Raw genomic sequence first — 21,777 nt, 5'->3', positions numbered from 1 at the left:
AAAAATTATTGACACATTTGTAATTTATAATGAGCATAAAAAGCATTTACAATTGTCGTCGAGGGAAAGTTTCAATTTGGATAAATGTTCAGAGGCGGGGGCATACACCCAAAGCGTGAAATGTGAGTAAAAAAAATAAAGCAATAAAACAAAAATAGAAACGTTTTCCGTTCAGGTGTTTATTTTCTTTTTGCGCGTTGAACCCTATTCACACCCTTTTTGTTATTTTGTTTGAAATTAATAACGCCTCTTATATCTTTTTATGGCCAGAAAATTCCAACATTTGATAAACAATATCGCTATTGTCTTAGTAATTACCAGCCCCAGTCTATACGGCCGCGCTATCAATACACGGGTATCACGCACTCGGCAACTCGAGGTAAGCTGTAGCTCGGTGGGGTTTCCTAAGTTCCAAAGGCCGGCGCGACTCGACGCGAGGTTGTTCGCTCTGTCGAAGTCTTTTTGGTAAAATATCTTGGGTCTCGCAGGTAAATACAGACGACTTATGCTGATAACTTTTGTTTGGGGGCGATTTGATTCTTGTGTTTGCCAACTTAGGGCGGGTTATGAACTTCGTTTTGTTGTTTTCGACACGCTTAGGAAACATGGCGACATGGTGAATTCTGTCAGTGAATGAACGAAGTTGCTTGTTTACGGAGAGTGGTTGCGCTAGTTCCATAAGGTTTCGAAGACATACTGTACGAGAAAAATGAAAGCCAATGGTGGTTTTAACGCTTCTGGCAAAGACAGAAAACGGAAACTTTTAAATGAACATAGCGACGAGCAAGATAGGTAAGTTTAAGCGCTAATTCCGTTTTCCTCAAACTATAAATAACGTTAAGGTGTCACTTCAGTAATTTAAGTTCACACTGCTTTCTCAAGCACGCAATTATAGTATTCATTATTCAAGAAGCGTTTAAGGTCGTGCTAGACCAGTTTAAATCCAGCAAGCACTTCCTAAAGTCCTTGGAACTTTTCAATGGAACGGCTGCGCGCTATCGAACTCCTGCTATATTTCCTGCGTACGTGTATTTATAGATGTCCGCCCGAGAATATGAACTTTCCTGAATATGAGAACTTTCTGCTAGGGCTAGTCGTCATTTCTGGCAGCTGACGAAGTTGTTCGTATTTTAGTCGGGCAAACGTTGAATGGTGGAAGTTTCTTTTGGCTGTCAAATATTTAATACGCTCTGGTGATTTGTTTTGTGTGATTGAGTAGAAATGCGCGATCTCCTTACTTTTTTAGCTGTAGCGTGCATTGTGAAGACGAACTTCACTATGTATAATTTATAGGCTAGGTAAACTATTATGCCCTTTGTTAAAGGGTGACTAACTTGTATATTGTAATCTTTCGGTGAAAAGTGTTAGCGAAAAAGGTAAAGAATTAGGTGTAAAAAAGCCAATTTACCTTGTGTCTGACTGTGGGTTTGTTTTACGACTGTTATCTGTTGCACGCACGATTTGTGTCTTGCTTTCGCGTAAATGGGCATAGAAAATTAATGATAACACTAACTTCATCATTTCTGAATTTTCATTGATCTTTCCTAGCTTTTTTGAAAGGTTCCATAGGTAGTACGTGTGACCGCATTTACACTAATGTTTCCTCTAAGAATTAACACCTCCCTGGCGGCAAAATTTTGATCAATATAGATTTCAGCTGAAATGTTTTTGTCCATTTTTCCGTCTAGTTTTCGTGATGTGCTTTTTAGGATGTTCGGGTGTAAATTGGACTCTTTTCTGTCTTCTTTGTAAAATTATTTTTCTTTTGAGGATTTTAATCGTTATTCACTGCTACAATGAATAGGATTAATTTGGGGTTTGGGCGTTCGTTCATCCCCTGTCCTGTCGTTTATTTCAAGTAATTTGGTTCAGTAGAGTACATTTAGGTGATTCTGTTAGGTTTCAGTTAAGTAGAATAATATTATTTTTTGGTCTTAAAACTTATTTGGATTGTGAGATTCATAGCATGTACAAATAGTCCTCAACAAAGTAGGTGTCAGATTTAAATTTTTCCATTTAAACTGGGGAGGTGCAAAGCGTCTTAGTTTGAAAGAATAACAATGCACATTTAGCCCTTCTAATGTCTCAAAGTTTGTAGTGCCTTGAAAGCCTCTGGGTGCATTCAACCAGAGGAATAGAAAAGGTTGTTGACACATAAATAACTGATGAGTGATCATTGCAATGTACATTTAAGTAACCGAATAAGATGCTTGATTCTGAAACATGTATGATCAGTGTAGTGGAAAGCTTGTGTGTTTGAAATTTGAGCTGTTCCTTGGTCATGATGTCTTCAAATCTGGGAACAATTCCCTGATAATCTTTCTAACTATGTGGATGTATTAAGTTTCTAATTAGATTTATGCAAAGCAAGAATTCTTCTGACCAAAAATACAGCTGTGCCATGAAAAGATCCTGGAGAAAAGTGTCAGGTCTTTAAATGATTTTTTCAGTTTTTTGCATCCACTGCTTCCATTAGTGACATTCCTATTATATGCAGGATTTTCAACTTTATCAGTATTTCATGTCTCCTCCCATTTAGTGTTTAGACTATTAATGGAATAAAATCATTAGACAGAGAACCAAACAAATGGTCAGTAAGAAGATACAAAAGAGATTTATAATTTGTATAAAAGGGTGAGGGATTAGTTTTTAGGAAAAAGGGGTATTGGTGCGGCAGAAAAGTGGAACATGTGACTGAACCACATGTCCTATAGAAATTATGGATTTTACATTTGGGTCAGTAACCACAATAGTTATGTCACCATTCTAATGAAAGCTGTTCATATCTGTGGGAATTAATGCTCCTGTTATTGAAAGTTGCCGGAAATGATTTGACTCAGTTTAGACTAACTTGAGGGGTAAGTTCACGTGTGTAACCAAGAGTAAGTTTGACAGTGATCCAACTGTGGGAAATTTATGCAGCAAGCAGCACTAGTAAAACATGATTTGTATTACCAACAGAAAACAATGGTAACACTTAAAAGGCAAAGGTCTGGTTGAAGAGAAAGAGATGTTGGACAGACCTATTGTAGATCAGAAACGACCAGGGCTGTCTTTCCAAAATGTGCATAATACCACGCCCTTGATGAAACTGTCGGCTTTATTGAAGTTGCACATAGATTTCAGCTACCATCCTTCTGACCATTGGACTGCAAGCCCTCCTAATTTCATTTTAATAATTTGCATGAAACCTGTTATCTTGATTATGTCATGATATTATCAGGAGAAATTTGCCCTTGGTCACTCTTGTGACTTAGGGGTTAAATCTTCACAGTGATCTGATTTCTGCCTTCAAGCTGGTATTACCCGAAATACCTGTTTTTATACATGGCTAATTAAAGTGATCGCTCCTAATGTGCCTGGAAAGTTCCTATTATTTATGTTGTTTTGATAATATCTATTCTTTGCCCTGTTAGTCTGTGTGGTTTATATTTTGATAACTTCATGAACTTGTTGATCTTGATATCTATTGGCTGGCCTCCCAATGGACAGGAGCAACTTGCAACACAGACTTGGATTATGGATCATTCAATTACCTCTGTGGCCTTATTTGCTTTGTCTATATTTTGACAACTTATTGAATGTGGAACAATCTTGATGGATTTGCATGTAACCCTTGCTTCAAAGGAGTGTATCTGTTACCTGATATTGATGTTTTACTCTCTTTTCCAGAATATTTTTAGTAAATGACTTGTCTGTTTTTTGACAATTTTGTATGTGACCATCTTAATTATTGTTTGCTTGGGTGAGGGAGCAAGTGCCCGTATTTCTGTAACTTACAAGTTACAATTAAGGGAATATTAATTACCGGCTCCCAAACCGTACGTTTAGTTCAATTCTTCTGCACTGTTATTTTTGGATTAGACAGGAGAGGTAATTCAGAGCATATGACCATAACAGAGTTTGAAAGGTGATAGATACTTCTTAGATACTGTGTGTAATATATCAAACATGAGAGCAGTGCAGGGGATTGTTTTTGACAAACTTCAAGGTGATTGATATTTTGATGAAAAAGTGTGTAAAAGGTTTGATATTACTTTACTCAAACAAAGTGATTTTAAAAGGAGAAATTAAGGATGCAAATAAGGGTTTTTTTTTCACAAAACATTAATTTCCTCTGTATTTTATTATTAAAAATGAGTTTCAGAAAAAAATATCAAATAGATTATTATTTTTACTCTACTGTGATTAATTTTTATTGAGGGTGGAAAGAAGTTTGTTTATTGAAGCTGTGTATTAAGCTATTATCTGAGACTGTGATTTTGGTACAAACTGCCTTAGGGTGAGTCAAATTCCCTGTTTGATCTTCGCACATTTCCTTTACAAATTAATTGAGGGAATATTTGATAAAAGATTAAAGTATTGTCTCTTTGGTGACCATTTTATTAGTATTTTTGATTGTCATAACCATTACCATATGATGGTGAATTGATATTATTCGGAGAAATTGTTGTTGGCTACTCTTGGAAATGATAGAAATAACACTTGGAAATTTTGGGCTGACATTTTCGAGTCTGACAGTGTTACAAATTTCCAAAAAGCAGTTATATATGGTTCTCTTACACAAAGAAAAATAGAATTGTGCCTTTCTTGTGTTGTTCAAATGCGATCTAAACTTGTAGATCAGTAAGGTATTTTCATAATGTTCTAGTGTAGTGTACAGCCTTGGTTTTATTTTTTTGTATTTTCCCAAAAAAGAAGCAGGAGTCAACTTCCTCATAGCCAGAGGAAATCCCCAATCCCTGGCTCTTAATGACAACCCTAATTATAATTATATAAAAACTTGGAAAATTACATGATACTAGACCTTTTTAAAATTTCTTTGATTAACTTTTTACAGGACGAAACCGCCTCAGAGCGCATCTCGCCGCCACAGAGAAAAGATAAATGCTACGTTGGAAGAACTTGGAGATCTTCTCCCTCTTCCAGAAGAAGCTAGATCAAAGTTAGATAAGCTCACAGTTTTGAAGTTATCTGTGAGCTTTTTCCAAACTCAAAATTATCTCCAGTCTGGTAAGTGTCACTGAGCTGTTAACAGTTCTGGTTTGAACATTCCGCACTGTATTTCCTTGAATAAGAGCCATCCCTTGCCTCCCTCAAATAATTGCCCCCCTTTCACCTAAATATTTAAAATAAGCTCCTCCCTTGAATAATTGCCCCCACCCATTTACCATCTTCTCTTTCTTTTCCCTGTCAAGTTAAAAATTGACAAAACAAGTTTTCATTTAATTGTTTACAACTGATCAAATAGCTACAAAAGCACAGGAACCAAATTTGGAACACTTGAATTAGCCCATGTTCATTTTATTTGATGTGATTATTTTTTTATTTAATGGGATAATTAATCAAAATATTTAGGGCACGACTTCCATTGGGCAATATTTAAAGTAATTGCTTCCCTCGAATATTCGCCCCCTTTTGGTGAAAAAAAAAAAAAATAATCATCCCCAATTATTATTCAAAGAAATACAGTACTATTGTCAGGGCATCTGACAGGATGCGGTGGTGCGGATCTGCATCTCCCACTATTCGGATCATTTTCCCTATAAAATTGAAAACATAAGCGCTTGATAAGTGAATGTGACTACTGCTGAAGAGCAAAATGAAAATGGTAGAATGTTGTTACATATGCCATATCTTAATATGTGGATATTTGTACAGCCCCATACATTAATTTATTATGCATCATTCAGCACAGTTGAATGCTTTAAAATGCATTGCAGCGTTTCTCAGTGATTGCTAATGCATTTACAACGTGAATGTGTGCAACTTTGTCAAACGATGAAGAATGATTTTCCAACGTTGTTCAATGCCCTTTTTTTGTGTGACGATAGAAATGATCATCACTCCAACGTGTCGTTTTTACAATGCACTGAGCACCTCCCCTTTCTCTGCAAAACATAAATTAGACATCAACTTCCTCATCGATCAAACGAGCGCCTAGTTCGGATGGCCCGAAATCAACATTATAGTTGTTTCAGTATTTGGAAACATTATAAATAAAGCCTTTAAAAGCAGTGTGGGAAAGAAAATACTTTGAACGAAAAAAAAAAAGCAGCCTTGTATTGGATTATATATTTTCACGGGTTCAATACTATCACGTTATTTGCTAGTCCCAGTGAAATAAATGTCTGGCAGAAAACCGACACGCTATTCAGTTTTTTCAGGTTCGGTTGAAGAAGATTTTCCTAAGACTTTTTATCTTTCGTGACACTGCGTGTGTAAAGACTCACAATACCTAAGAGATGACTGCCATGAACATCAGAACCTTAATCGTGCCTGGAAGTTGATTAATTGTAATAACAGAAACAACATTGAAATATAATTTTTAAAGAACAAAAACTCGAAAAATATTCTGTTTCCTTTCCTTCTGTGTTGCGAATTGCTTGTCATTGCCCTAGTTGCTTTTAAAATATGAACATCCTTGGTGAAGCCTGATCCTATGAACTACTTCGTTGCCTAGCACGTGACTGAAAGTCTACTACAAAATTTCATTACACAATGTTTTCACAGGAGTTGATTTGGAGCAGAGAAATCTGTTATACAAATATCGTGGTTTTGAAGATGAGAAGTGAAGATATACTTCTTCAGCAATGATGTATTTCACTGTGTTTTAATTCAGTTACACATCAACATTTTTTTTAAACTTGAATATGCGTAACTTGTCTCACAAGCTATCAAAACAGAGCATGAGTTTCGTTTGTCGTTGATGATTATCGACTAATCTGACAATGACTATGATTATCATCGTCGCAACGAATGATTCAGAAAATTGGTTATCTTTGTATGCTGATTGGCTCCAAAGTATATTCTATTGTAACTTAGTTACTTTCAGAAAACCTTTTTGATAGCAATAGTGACTCCTGTGCATGTGCAGTAGTCACAACAATTGCCCATCACAAGCGATAATTATTGAGGACATTGCCTGCTTTGTTGACTGTTTTCGTGCGGAAACTGGAACGCCTTTTCTTGTTTTCCTTGCTTACACGTATATAAAGCATCACTTGTCCTTTATATCATGGGTAAATGCGTCATAAAAGGAAAGAATATTAAGAAGGATCCTCATTTGACTGTTAACATCACTACGAAGATAAGAGTGAGCCATGACCTGGATACCATGCATTTTAAGGAAATTGCAATCTGCACAAAACATTGTACCATATGAAAGAACAACTTTAACCGTTTGCTGTTTTAAAAACTCCTCATGCTGTTGTTTAACATATTACAGCTAGTTAAGCCTGTATTGAAGTATTTCACTTGTTATTCATAAGTGAGAGCCTCAACCAGTATTGTATAAACCAAGTATCTTGAATTGAATCGAGACGTTCTGAAAAAAAGTGTGTTCTTGTGGAGACGGTGGCTCTTTGTGAAATAAAAATCGTTTCAGAGGAGACAATTAACATTCTACCGCATTCTAGTGTTCTTTATAAGCCACATAATTACATAAAATACCATAATTATAAACATTTTGAGATGCCCAGTGAATATAACCACTTTTATAATAAAGAATTGCAACTCTCTGCATAATATGGCCTTAAACTGATGCATAATTTTCAATTTTTTTTCCGCATCCTGTCCAATGCCCTGTATTGTTTAAGGTAAAGTCCATTCTCAGTTTAATGCAGAATTTTTTCATTTCGGAAGAATAATTAGGGTTAGGAAACAAACTAAATTCTGAATTAAACTAGGGTAACTTAGGGATGGACCATTAGAAAACTTATTGGGGGACCGGGCGATGTAAAAAAAAAAATATTTGTGCAAGGGGAAATTAAATGAAAAAAAATTCATGCAGTTACCCTAAAAAATATTGATCAATGGTCTAAAAAAAATTCATACAAGGAAAATGATAAAAAAAATTCACATGTTCGAAAAATTCTCCACCACCCATAACTTTTCTAATGGTCTGTCCCTTTGAACAGATTTTACCTATAACACTGGTGTGTAATTTCATACTCTTAAGCTTGAGGCTTGAGTTTTCATAGGCTTTATAAAGAACATAAGAACTAAGTATTCTTTTATCTGCTATAGAAACTTTTATTAATTGAGTTATTGAGGAATGTTTTTGTTCTTCTTTCCAACATTATAAATGAATACATTGGCTTCATTGATTTTTTGAAGTCCATAATTCAGCTGTTCATGTAAAAAGATATGAAATATTATATACTACAGGTCATATATATATATAAATATATATTTAGTTTTCCCTGGTGCACACAGTGATCATAAAATCATTCAATTGATTTATCAATTAATCAGTCAAGAATACATTAAATCTAAAACGTTGGAGTAAAGAATATGTCCTTGAAAAATGATTATTTACTTTCTGCAGCAACAAGGCTCTGGATGGAGATTAAGAGATGAAAAAAATCAAACAAAACAAACAAAAAAGTAGTCTTTTCTAGACAAAAATACTCATAGTTTTACAAAGTTGAATAATAGAACAGTCTACTAGTTAGTCAAATTTGTCTTAATGGAAATGCAATGAAACTCGGGCGGTTATATAAACACTGCTATGAATTTCATAATCCTTTTGAAGCTTGTATTTACTCAGATTTGTTGAATTTTGCAGCTGTGTCAATTAAGAGGAAGCTTCTTCTGCAAAAAGCAAACAATTATTTCAAAATGCAAAGAAACATTTTCTATCTTAATTGGTGCCATCTGCATAAGTTCTTTTAGTAGGAATTTGGGAAGGGGTATGGTCAGGACCTAAGTTACCATAATTTAGGCACACGCTTGTGTAGTTCTTCTGAGATTTAAGCCTTAATTTACCAGCCATAAAAGCCTAATATATCTGAAGTAAACATTCAGCATTTGATAAGGGAATCTCTACTGTACAACAAAAAGAGAGCTATGAAAAGAAATAAAATTATGCACCACTTAGAACACTACAAATTTTATGTTTAGCAGCAAGGCTGTGCTCTTAGGAAAATTGAAGGGAGCCCAGTGCTCTGAACCTCCAGGGTGCCCAGCATATGATTTGTACGAAAAATCTGAGATTTTCTAGTCGCCCAAGAGCAAAAGTTTGGCGCCAGGGGCCACCGGGCTCTGCTAGAGCCCAGCCCTGAGCAGGAAGACAAGATATTAACTTGATTCACCATCAACAACCCAAGATGTAGTATTAACAGTCCAGACCTAGTCTTTGTAAAAGTATATCTAGTTATTTTTTTTTTCTGTGTGAATAGGGAAGAGGAGGAAAAGACGTGTGGATGATGCTGCTGTGGCCCAGATGACCAAGAAACTTGCAGCCTGTCACATCAATGTCAGTGATATTTCCCTAGAGGTAAGAAATGTACTTTTTTATATATAACTAACCTTCTTGCCTTTCCTTTACTTTTTGGGTGAAAATAAATTCACAGAGTTTGTAATAGCGGGAGTCCATTTCAGTCAAATGTTTGCAATTTATTTTTGCGAGGGATTTTGCTGCTGTCCGTATTATCAGGGTGTCCGTTATAATGGGGTGTCCGCAAGGCGAGAGTTGACTGTATTTGTCATTAGAAAGTATTCTAGAAGGGTACTTTTTCTGTCAAAAATGGGTTATAAAAAAGTAAGGGGTTGGAACTTGGGTGGAGCCTCCCTGTATAAAACTTCAGTGTGTACCCCCCTCCCCCCAGGTCCAAGTGTAGTGGGACAGTTCATGATGTATTAGATGAGGTAGAAAATGCTTGTAACTAGAAAGAACCACTCCCTCGTCAACATGTGTGTAGCAGAAGTCTGGTTTGTCTTTTTGAAAAAAGACTAGTGTGTTCAGCATTTCTCAGTCCTTCTAGAAGGAAGTCCTTGACCCCACTTGTATAATATTATATCCAACTGACTCGCCTCCCTTCAGTTGGGGTTCTTAACTCCATTAGATTCATTAAATGTATCAATTTCAGGATTTGCTTGATATGCCATGAATACTGCCAAGGGTAATAAAGGAAACTTATTTTTAACCCTGTAACAATGGATAATTGAAAAGAACTGGTGGCAAATTCTTATTGATTTTAAATTTTAGCCAGAACTCATTTTTTGAACGTTCTTGGTACAGCTTTTCTGAGAGCTACGTGATGTTCAAGAAATCAGTATTCATGTCACGTTCATCATTTCAATTTGTTGGCCTGTATCACAAAACCATTGAAGTGAGGAAATGTTTCAAAACAGTTTTAAGTTGTTTAGTGTATCAACTGGCATTACTCTTGGAGACAGTATAAATCAGCAGTTCCTAACAAAAGTGTTAATTACCATTTCCTGAAAAAATTAAATTTAAATGGAGTTTAAGAAAGTTGCTGATGGTCGGTTAATTAACACAGAGATAGGAGATAATCTTTCAGCCATGAAGTATGTCAAGCTGTTAAGTTGAATTGTTCTGATAATTAAATTAGTGATTATTTGCATATCAAAAAGCAGGACGGAAGGGTTCCAAAATTGAAGTTTAGAGTCAAGTAAACATTTATCAAGAGGGATTTAATTGCTGATTCATCCATCCATAAAAGATAGTTATTGTTCTTCTTTGTTGTAGTGCTCAGGTTGCTTAGTATCACAAGTAATACTACTTCTAAGTTTCTGGGTGTTCACATTTCAAGAAGGTTACCTAGGTCAAGAGCTAGATACAAGTGGATGACATGTTTTAAATACAAATTCATGATATACAGCAGTAACTAATAATGTCATTTTGAAATGTTCATTGGCATTCTTAGTTAATGTTCAGTGCCTGTGTTAAAGAGGAATTGTGGTGGGTTTTTATTGCCCCAAATGTAGTGTTTACATGTAGCTTTCAGGAGAGATTGTATTTCAAGCCAATATTTGTTTGGCTTAATTATCTCAGATGTTTACTGTCAGCATACCTGAAGATCGGAAACAACTAGTGAAATCGTTATTTAAAGAACTTGTTTGTTTTGGGAGTGCTTGTAGAAATATGTGGCAGGGTTTAAGATAAAAGGGGCATTAAAATGGGTGGTACCTTTGGTTATTTTTGGCAAACAGATATCTCTACATACAAAGCTGTATTAATTAATCCTAACCCTTAGGGAATTGCTACGTGCCTGTCAATATGAATTGAATGAGTTTGTTTTTGATTTCTCATTTTGTTTTTAATACCAATATTTCTTCAATGAATTCTATACAAGTGAAATAAATTTATTGATTCTGGTATTTATCATGTGTCTAGCATTTAATGGGGTTCTATGTACAGTTTCAGTTCTAGTTTTGATGTAATGTTATTTTTTTTGTTATTGGTACAAATTGCAGTTCAAATTTACTGCCCATATTGTAGAAGTCAGAAATGAAGCATTTACAAACAAGCAAGTATATTTACAGCCTTCAAAAATACAGAGAAATAATAAAAATGCTACTCAGCTTTGGAAAGAAAAAAGGTTGTGTCATAGAGTGAAAAAAAAAATCGTAGTTGCGGTCAATCATGCATGCTTTTCTTTTATTTAGGGCTGTATAAAACTATGATGTGGTAAAAGATCACATTGTCATGATCATTTTAGAAATTTTAATTTTTTATAAAAAAAATGTCCTCTGAGAATTTCAGATGATTGGTGTGGTTTTATGTCACTTTTTCTTTACAATTAAGAGTTCTCATTAACAAATAAATGCTTTCCTTTTGTTCTTTCTACCGGAGAGTGGTGGTGATGTAACAAAGTAAGATAAATTGCATTTCTTTTGCAAACATTTCACAAAACAAAGGAATCTGTTGGGTTCAAACAACCTTTCACAACCTTGTGAGTAACTCAAATTTTGTGATTAACAGGCCTTGGATTCCTTTTTCTTGGTGCTCTCAGATAGTGGGGATGTTTTCTATACATCAGAGAATGTCTTTAAGTACCTGGGATACACACAGGTAATTGAATTTTGTATTTTACTGCCTTCCATCCAGGCATATTTCATTGTCCATCGAGTGGATTTTATTATTCTTTAATGGTCAACTCTATCTTATTGCTCGGGAAATCAGATAATATATGTTGCTTGTAACCAATCTGTGAGGGGCTCCAAAGGCTCTTTTGTTTTTCGACCAGTCAGACAACAGTCCAGATTCTCGACCACAGGCAGATGACGTGTAAGGTAAATGTATCAGGTGCCCTTTTTCCCCCACCTCCAAAGCAAAAAGGGAAGAAGGACAGGCTGATCACAGTTTGTATTAACCCTTTAGACCCTAAGATCAACATTTAAATTCTCTTTTGTTGCCCCTATTAATTTCCTACAGAAGTAGTGGGGAGAAGTTGATAAAATATCAAGCAAATTCATCTTGTGTGATCATGTCCGTAATTCTCATGACCACTCTGTTTGACAAATCATTGATATTACAAGGAGAAATTTGATGCTGATCACTCTTAGGGCTTAAAGGGTTAAAAGCAGGAGTGTTGTTTTATTATGTTTGAAGGATAAAATATTTATTGACCTGTATTTTTTTTGTAGACATTTTTGATGCACCAAAACTTTCTCAACTTTGTGCATCGTGAAGATGTTAGAGGATTTGAAAGGTGTCTTCACCGAGCTTCAAAAGCAGTAAGTCACTGAATGTCTGTCAAAACTGTTGCATCTGATACTGACTTTGTGTTATATTTAACTCAAGCCTTACGTGATTATGTTGGTTTCAAATTCTACAAATTATTTATTTGCCTATGTTACGTGAACATGTGAACTGAAAAAAATTAATAGTAAGAGAGTAAGTCTCAGAAGATAACTCGATTGATTGTTATTTGAAAAATAAGTGAAATCTCCCTCACCTGCTTTTTTAGAGGATTGTAGAGTTAGAAGATGGCTATGGTTTGGACTGTGAACAATTTGAAGGTATCTGCTATTTTCAGTAATAATTTTTCACTGATATCAATACTGTTGTTTTTATTAAATAATTCCTTCTTTAAATAAGTATCTTTTGCTTTAAGGTACTGCAGTTCTGAGGAATAGTAATAACACAAATGAAATCAGTATTCGTATAGACCCATATTCATCATGGATGCTTTGCTTGCCAGGGAGAATTTCTCACTTTATGAAAATTCCGAAAAGTTTGCATGACTGCCAAGACCATTTATATCATCTTGTGTTGTTGTGTTGAGTGGCTGAAATCTTTCTTTGGAACCTTGTGTGGGCATAAATTTATTATATTATTGCTGGTAGTCAGGGTTCTCTTTTTAAAAGCCAACAACCTGCTAAAAAACCAGCTACTTTGAGGTGTGAGCCGTTGACTTTTTAGGGAAAATGGGTATAAAGTGAGTGAGTGAAAGCCTCAAATTGCCTACAACACTCGATTGCCAAGCCGCCTACTTTACATCCTACCTGTCTACTTTAAAACTTAATGAGAACCCTGGGAAGTGCATATTTTTAACCCTTAAAGTAGCACATAACCACGTGGCACTTATGATAGTGCTCCCCAGGCAAGACAGAGACTCCTTCCGTGATCGTTTCAGGAGTCTAATCATTAAGTTTCCTTAAGGTAGCAATAGAGTACTGACTTTTTTCTTTGTTATGCAGAGCAACCAATTCCCCAGGTTTGCTTTGCCAGTATCAGGTGCCATGCTGGAAGACAGTCCAGTCATGTCAGTCCCTTCTACTACAGGGTAGGTTTTGTTACTTTAATTATTTCAGTATCCATTCATGTAGGCTTAGGTTGTCTGGTGTGCACAAGTATCCACCTCTCAGATTATTTCAGTGGAAAGCTGTCAGTGGTCTACAAGCAGCAATTAAGGCATTTGTGTGTCTGCGAGTTGAAGGAGAGAGGAAATACCCGCAGTTGTTTTTTGAAAAATTATTTGAACCAGGTGAATTGGATTACCGAAAGGGTTTTTCTTTTGGTCTGGCGAAGACATGGTAGAAACAACAAATTCCAAACTCAGAGCAAAAAAGTTTAGTAACAATTCGGATAAAAAATTAGTTAAATTGGATTTACACAGGCGATTGCAATTTTCCAGGAATTACTCATTTCCCCTATGTTTACTTCTTGTGCTTTTTTCCTTATTTCCCTTCTCTGCTTGTTTTTTTTTTTTATTCATCACTCTTTGACACATGTATGCATGCTTGTATCGGTGGACTGGTAGCCACACCCCTGGCCTCAGTTGTTTAAAAGGTGAATAACACTATGCACCAGTTAAATCCTTATTCAGTGGATGAGGCAATTGGTTTTCCTAATACTTATCTGCTGGATAGTGACGTATGCAGCAGATTGTTCTATCCATGGTTTGAACTTCCAGGGCCTAGTAATGTGTCTATGATGATGATGCTGACTGTGTCACTCAATTTTGTTGTTGCTTTGCAGTCATTTAAATTTGCTGGAAAGCTCAAACCATTGTTAAGTGGCAAAATGAAACAGTATGGTTTCTTTGCACTCTGCACTGCTGTCAACCCCGCCAATCCATTTACCAGCACTCCTAAGGAACTATTACAGGTGTACAGCTGCAAGCTTGGTATGGACCTGAGACTCAAAAAGCTAGACAACAGGTAACCTCCAGCCACTAACTCTCTAAGCCTCTAATAGCACGTGAAAGGAAAGTTAAGGAAATCTCCCCAGCAATGAAGGGTTCCTGCAGAGGTTAAATGCTTACTTTCCAACTTCTGAAACTCTAGTGCTCTTGAAGTGTTTTAAACTACTTACAAAACAATTTGTGAGTAACAAGTTTATATATATATGTAAATATACTTTTTTCAATACAAATGTTCATGAATTGCATTTGCCCATACTGATGACATACACAATGCATTTAACTTAGTATTCATGAATAGTTAGGGCTAGGAGACAAAGGAAATTGAGGATCAACCTAAGTCAAAAAAATTTACCTTGAATTTAATTTTGACTTGTAACAAATATATGAATTTCATATATCAGAATTGCAGAATGAAGAAATAAATGCAGAGAAGATCATTGCAGTTAAACGCACAACTTGTGCAGATGCAAAACGAAAGCCTGTAAAAATCCAAACTTATCGAGATTCGAAACCCAGACTTCTGTGATACCGCAGGTCATGCACATTTGTTATGGAAATATAATGTACTAGTTCTCACCAATCAAGGCACAGACATTTCTTTGAGCCTTTTCTAAATGTTGTTTACTCCTTTGTGTTACCAGAGGGCAGAAGTGTTTGTACATGAATGAGAAGGACAACTTGAGTCGCACAGGCTATTTTTTCGTGCATCCTGATGATGTGCAATGTATGATGCTTGGGCATCAACGAGGTAAATACACCACTTGGTGACTGGTCACCTCACAACCGGTCAAAGTTGACTCGTTACCAACCAAATCGCCTCCAACAAAACAACTCTGAAATAACTTACTAAGGTAAAGCTGATAAAAAGTAAATCGAGGTGGTGAAGTGACAGTAAATCCTGGCACTCTTTTTTTCAATATTTTTTATTAGAATTTGTCTTGTAAGACTATTGAGGCAGAAATTTGCATGTTTTCAAGAATGTTTTGAGAACACCCTGTTAGACGTATGTGCTAAGATGTAAATGTCATACACTTTATCCGAGACCATTGACGAGAATATTTTCAGCATAAAATCGGAAGCCTGGGCTGGAAAACTAATATTGTTATAAATTTGTTTCAGCCGCTTTTTCATGGCACATTTCCAACATGCCTTATCTTGAGTAATCTGCCCTTTCACTATAATTTCTTGTAAACACCTAGCCTAGGGAAGATCATCTACAACAGTTTAGTATGGTCTCTGATTTTGTAGCACTAACCTCCTAGTACGCATGGCTGGTACTCTTCAACATTTCTGAATCCCATTGCTCAGACTGATTACCGTCACTGTCGCAATTTGGCCGAGGGAGGTTGTCTCTTGTTGCAATTTCATTTTACACGCTGTCGCTACTTTTTGGGCCATGTTGCTTGTCGGAATTTACCCTGGCAGGGCCTCTATTACGGACAGTTTGCTTTGTCCCTGGGAAAAGAAAGCTCTCTCTCACATTTTCTCTAAATTCAACCCGTTTAATACGGACACTTTCTGTGGCCCTCTAGGTGTTCATATTAATGGGGTTTGACTGTATTTTAGTTTTTTTCAAAGTTTTTAGTCAAGTGTGCTAGGTAGATTTTTATACTTATATTAGAATGTAACTGTACCTAAAGGAATTACTGCATTTAAATAAAGTTACCTTATCTTTCTTTGCAGTTTGCCATTATTCTATGAAACTTTAATCGGTCATATTTTACCTTCTTTGTGCCTTTTTTTTCTTCTAACCAGTTACTGCTGAGGGGCATTGTGACACAGTATTTCGACTCATGAATGGCCGTGGTGCTTGGCAGTGGGTCAGAGGAAAGGCTAGAATCGTGTATGACAAAAACGACAAGCCTGAATTCCTTGCTACTGATAATGTCCTGTTAAAGTAAGTTGAGTTTGTTTACTTGGAGGTGCTACTTTTCCTGCCAGCTATATCGGCATTGTCATTGTTAATTCAACTTTTGCCCATGATATTTGATAATCCCTTGTTGAGTTCCTCCACCCTGACTGACTAATCAGTGACAGTGGTTTGCCAATCATCGAAACAAAATTGTGTTGTCTTTTCAGTGGTCTCATAATTAACAAAGAAAGAGAATTTGAAAGCACAGAAAAAATTCGGAACTCAGTGGTCCACAGTCAAAAAACTTCAAAACTTTGTATTACATGCACTGTGACTTGCACAAAGATGAATAAGAATGAATTCTTATAAAGAGATTTTTCCATTATAATCATAACTATAACAAAATTCTCACATCTGATTGACTGTCAACTGTCCTGATTTCAGCACTAATAGGACAGTGTAATAGGGCAGTACGCATCATGCCTAAGTAATATACACCAGCACACATGCACCTGAATGGGTTCTTCTTTTTTCACTGCTAGCAAAAACTCTTGGGATATTTTTTGTTTTCATTTTTAATTAGCTTAATTCATGACAAATTTTGTTATAATTATGACTAATTGGTAAAAGAACTTCGTGTCATCTACTTTGGTCTTTAACCATCCTCGTGATTAAACAAATCAGACTCCAGCTACGGGTCATCCGATTTTGTTAATCATAAGTATTATTGCACCGAGTTGGACTCCACTCAGTCCTATTACCATTATTAATCGATTATGGATTGGATGGGTCCATCCTATTATTTCCGATGATCGATTATGAAATCTCAGCTGTTTCCCAACCCTCGTGACAGCAATGATCATCACAAAGCAAGTCGATCAATCACTACCAATCTTTAGTGGAGGGGAGGGAGCGGGGGCGGGGGGGGGGGAGACTCTCGTGTTTGTGCTGCTGTAAAGGGCGTTGTTTTCTAAGCTGTATAGTCTTGGATAGGGTATGGAAATCAAAGGTGACTGGTCTAGGTCCCTTGCCGAGGTTGCAAAGAAAGTCAGTTCTACAGCCTGCCATTCGGGCAAGCTTTAGCTAGCATGTACTAGCCCACAAGTCATTTCAACTAACCCCAAAACCTTTTTTGATTAGCAGGATTGATTACAATCCTTCTGTAATTTGAATTTCCCCAAAGAACAGCACTTGCCCGTCGGGCAAGTGAAGAACAAAAATCACTAGCCCGATAGCAAAATCCACTAACCCCGGGCTATCAGACACGACTTTCTGTGTACGCTCCTCACCTATCTCTCTGACTGTTACTTTTCAACAACAGCCACTCACTACTCTTGCTCCAAAAATGGCCGATTTGGAAAGGCTGGGCTGTACAGTAGTTAATTGTATTCAATGCAATGGAATTTTTAAATGCACTGACAGACCATTCATTTTTTCATTTATTTTTCAGTGATGAGCAAGGCCCCTTCTTTCAATCAGTTGTACTTGAAATCTTGCGTGAATGGCAATCTAATCAAAAGGGCTTACCATCACCAAAGAGCGATGAGGAGAAATCCAGCCAGACTAGCAGTCCAGATTCTGCACTTCCGCCGTCATTAGCCACAAATGATGGCACCAGTATCACTACCCAAGGTTTGTTGCCTAAGAAAAGGATTGACTCTCTGGGGTGGGGTACTCCCCCAATGGACTATAAAGGCAATAGAAATCGTTTTCCGTGTTTGCATAGCCTGATATAAACACGTCTCGGGTTTGTATAACTGTCGAGAATTCTCCCAACCCGTCTAGTGTTTTTATTAGGTTATGCAAATACAGGGAAGATGTTTTCTATTGCTTTTGTAAATTAACTTTCCCAAGAAAAAACGCAAAACTCTTTGTCATGGCACTGATTAAAAGAGAAATTCTTACCAGTCGCGAAGTCTTGTACACAAAGTCTTGCTCGCGTAATCAGTTCTTGTTTTGCAAAAAAGATGCTTTCCAAAATACGGATTTTTCTTTGGATCTGACTCGATGATTTCCGTAGAGGTTACCGAAGCGTGAGCCAATGTCCACAACAGTCCAACCAAAGCCAAACAGTACACTCAGCCAGAACGATTTAAATAAAAAAATAAAATAAAATGTCTTTATTGTTCAAGAGATAAAATTACATATCTTATGTTACATTTAAATGTAACAATGTTAATGGGCTAAAGTATGTCTCTAAATAAGATTGGTATATACATAGAAAGAAATACAAAAATCGAATACAGAAAGTACACTATTTACAAAGCTACATTATACTTGAAGACAATTCTATTAAAGAATGTATTCTTAAAGCGGTCCGTGTGAATGGCGGGCATTGCGGGAGATTTATTCCTTAAGTTGTATCTTGTAATAATAGTCTCAGGGAAGTTAGCTTAAGAGGGTGGTTCGGGATACTAGAAACCTTCCTACAAATTCTATGATCTAGCATGCCAGTAAGCTGTCGGGGACAGCGGTGGGGAACAAAACGAACCCCGGTTCCCTTCAGCCGACAGCTTGTTCGCGCGCTAGGACGATCATATTTCACCTTCTTATAGGATTTTTTTTTTCTTTCTTTCCAATCATTTTTGAGTGAAGGGGTCGGCTTCACACAGGCTTCACCTGGGTTCAAACCATTTGTAATGTTTCATCTAAACTGTCACAAAATGTTTCTGCAGGCTTTGCTGGCTCTTCTGAGGATGTGGCGTTGCGAGAGTCGAAAGACATCGAGATTATTGAATACAGCAGTCCACCCGTGTCCACAGCAGAGAAGAAAGAACTCTTGTCGCCGTCACTTGTTCACACACCAGGCACATCAGAGTCGTGTATGTTTAGCTCAGCGAATCAGTCCAGATCACCGGTGGAGGAGAAACCCAACATTTTATCCCGTGAAGGAATGGTGTTCAACTCAAAACCAGAGCGCAGGAATGGGAGTACACCTCATGTCCACCCAAAATCAAAGCACAGTGCACACGATCAAATCAATCTTATCAAACAATTCTTAATGGGCGTGAATAGTCAGCCTCCTGCAAGGGCTTGTCACTTGGAAACCATTACTCGGGTAGACGGTGGTGTGATTCCAGATAGCCCGCCCCCGCCCGCATGGAGTGATTATCCTGGAGACCCCTCATCGGTCCTTCCTGAGTTAAACTTCCAACAAAATGATGGTTTGTCGGCTCCATACCCGCCCTTTCCACCGCAGAACGGAGTAAATTCGTCTCTTTTCACCAATGGATATGATCACACACCCGGGAGGTTACCAGTCCAGCCAAATGGCTCTTCGTGTGGCGGCGGCACTCAGTACATGGACTCAACCAATCTCATATACCCTTCTATACCGAATATCAGAGACCCAACTGTCAACCCGTCCATGTCAAACCCTTCTGTGAATGGGGTAGACGAACTAGATGCTTTTAATCTTCATGTAGACGCAGGTATCGGAGACCTTCATGATATACTACAAGACGGACCTGGCAACCTTTCACACTACTTGCAGCAAGAAGGCACTGTGTTTCATTCTTTAAAGCAACGACTAAATCACGGCCAAAACGGGTTACATCATCCCCAAAATGAAGTTCTCTTCCCTCCCGTCAACCAGTCATTTCCGGCAAGTTACCCTGCCTGTGATTTTTTGTCCAATTCGAGTGCCACAGGAACACCAAACCAAGACCCAAAATTGTGGTTTGGAGCATCCGGTACTGTTCCCCTAAACCACGGCCCGCCGCAAGTTCCTCAGGTCGTAGAGGCTTTCAATGTGGATGATTTAACTCCAAGCTTGTTTGAGGATCCCAACATTCCATTTGCAAATCAGGGAAACGTACCTGTGTGTCAACCATCTGAATCCATGTATTCCTCCGATGTCAGTCGTACTAACGGCATGCATATGAGTCCCCGTATGGCGCAAAAATTCCAAACACCTCAAAACGTGCAACAGAGACAAAGTGATAGTAGAAATCAGAGTTTTAATCCTGGTGGCAACAACAGCATTCTGAAAATGATGTTGACAATGTGATTAGTAAGTCTGTGCAAATAGGTGAGACAAGACAATGGTTTCTCGATAGTGTTTGCATGCCTTGATTACCATAATAGCTTGGAGGATCCCATGGTGTGGTGCAACTACACCAGTCCTTTACTTGTCTTAGACTGAGATGGCTATATTGTAGTGGAAGATGACTGACGGTGTTCGGTGTCAAATGTTCTGCACTTTTCGTCAGTTGTCAGTACAACAAACGTAGTAAGGCTTGGTCGGAAAGAGTTAACATCTAGACGTTTTACTTGCCAGTGTTCTGTTGGCGAATTCAGTGAGCTCGGAGGAGGGATTGCCAAGCAGTCACTTCAGCTGTCCATCAGCATTGAACCCTCAGTAGTCGTGGGTTCACAGCGTCAAGTTCGTCAGATCCACATCTCGCCTTGTACGAGGTGCTGGAATGGAAGCGGAGTTTCCTGAGATGATGTCTCTTGCAAGGTTAAATGGTTAAAAAACTTAGTTTGAAGTACAGTGTTGTCTCAAGCCTCATTCACAACAAAACAAAACATTCTAATTAAACCAGGATCCACGTAAGCGTTGACTTGTGCTTTCATTAGTAATAGTGCTTAAGCTTTGGTGAGAATAAGGCATAAATATTATAAAAAATAGTGTATACAGATAAGACAGATGTGAAAATATGGACAGAGTTTTTTAGTGGACATCATATAATTATAACGTGCTTAAGTCATGCTTCACTGTTTGTAAAGGTTAGTTAGCTTGGAGAAACTTTAGCGATATAGGTGGGGAATTCTTCAACCTGTTCCCAGGGTCTTCTCTTCCTCACTCGAGGAAGGAAGAAAGAGGGCCCTGGGAACAAAGTCATGATGTTTGAAACCGAAACAAGCAACGGTACCTCGTTTTTATTTTCTTGGTCGTCCGTAATCCTTTTCTCCTCAAAGGTGCCACCCATCTTAAATCAAGGAAAAGTCTAAATTTCACTTCATAAAATTGCACCATTCAAATTACACCACGTGAAAGTGTGCTGAGGAGGGATTCATGTGAGTAGTCATACCATAGAGTTTTGTCTTCATCCGTGAAGGTTTCATCCATGTTGTTTGTCTCCGTAATCTGATGACTTTGGTGTAGAAAGGGTTATGGCAGTTTTTGTCGTCTGCATTATTAATGTTTCTGAAAACTAAATCAAAGTATCTTTCTGCATACGTGTCTTTTAGAGAAGAATATCTATTGGATTCTCGTGAAGGGAGAAGGAAATATTATCTGCGTGATGCGAATTTCTCAAGACGCTAGAAAAAGACGTTTTAAGTTTAGTTGTAGCTGAAATGGTGCTGATCGTGTCTCAAATGTAATCTATCGTGTTCTTGACTAGATCTTGATTATAAATGCTTATTGTAACTAATATATCCCATATTATAATAATTATGTACATAAAGTGGCTAATAAATTTTACAAGCATCATAGTAGCTATTAGTTCAGTCAATCCGCTAATCCTTTCAAGTCAGTTATACACATACAAATTGCCTAGATTTACCTCCAAACTTGAA

At 37.3% G+C, this 21,777-nt stretch overlaps 1 protein-coding gene across 2 annotated transcripts; it reads left to right on the top strand.

Moving 5' to 3' along the window:
• The first annotated feature begins 331 nt into the window (after window positions 1-331).
• LOC140941748 (uncharacterized) lies at window positions 332-21,696 on the top strand. 2 transcript variants are annotated; one of them, XM_073390760.1, is made up of 13 exons: window positions 332-488; window positions 601-792; window positions 4,841-5,013; window positions 9,183-9,280; window positions 11,732-11,821; window positions 12,397-12,486; window positions 12,720-12,771; window positions 13,453-13,538; window positions 14,234-14,415; window positions 15,041-15,147; window positions 16,155-16,296; window positions 17,702-17,883; window positions 18,927-21,696. In XM_073390760.1, exons 2-13 carry the CDS (start codon window positions 710-712, stop codon window positions 20,258-20,260), a joined length of 2,619 nt encoding a protein of 872 aa, XP_073246861.1. In that variant the 5' UTR covers window positions 332-488; window positions 601-709; the 3' UTR covers window positions 20,261-21,696. The 2 variants fall into 2 exon arrangements, with proteins under 2 accessions (XP_073246861.1, XP_073246862.1); XM_073390761.1 differs by lacking the exon at window positions 601-792 and having other exon boundaries at window positions 364-488.
• The last annotated feature ends 81 nt before the right edge of the window (window positions 21,697-21,777 follow it).

This window comes from Porites lutea, chromosome 6 (genome assembly GCF_958299795.1).
Source record: "Porites lutea chromosome 6, jaPorLute2.1, whole genome shotgun sequence".
Lineage (NCBI taxonomy): Eukaryota > Metazoa > Cnidaria > Anthozoa > Scleractinia > Poritidae > Porites > Porites lutea.
Note: the sequence above shows the minus strand (reverse complement) of the source record. Positions and strands in the feature narration are given on the sequence as shown.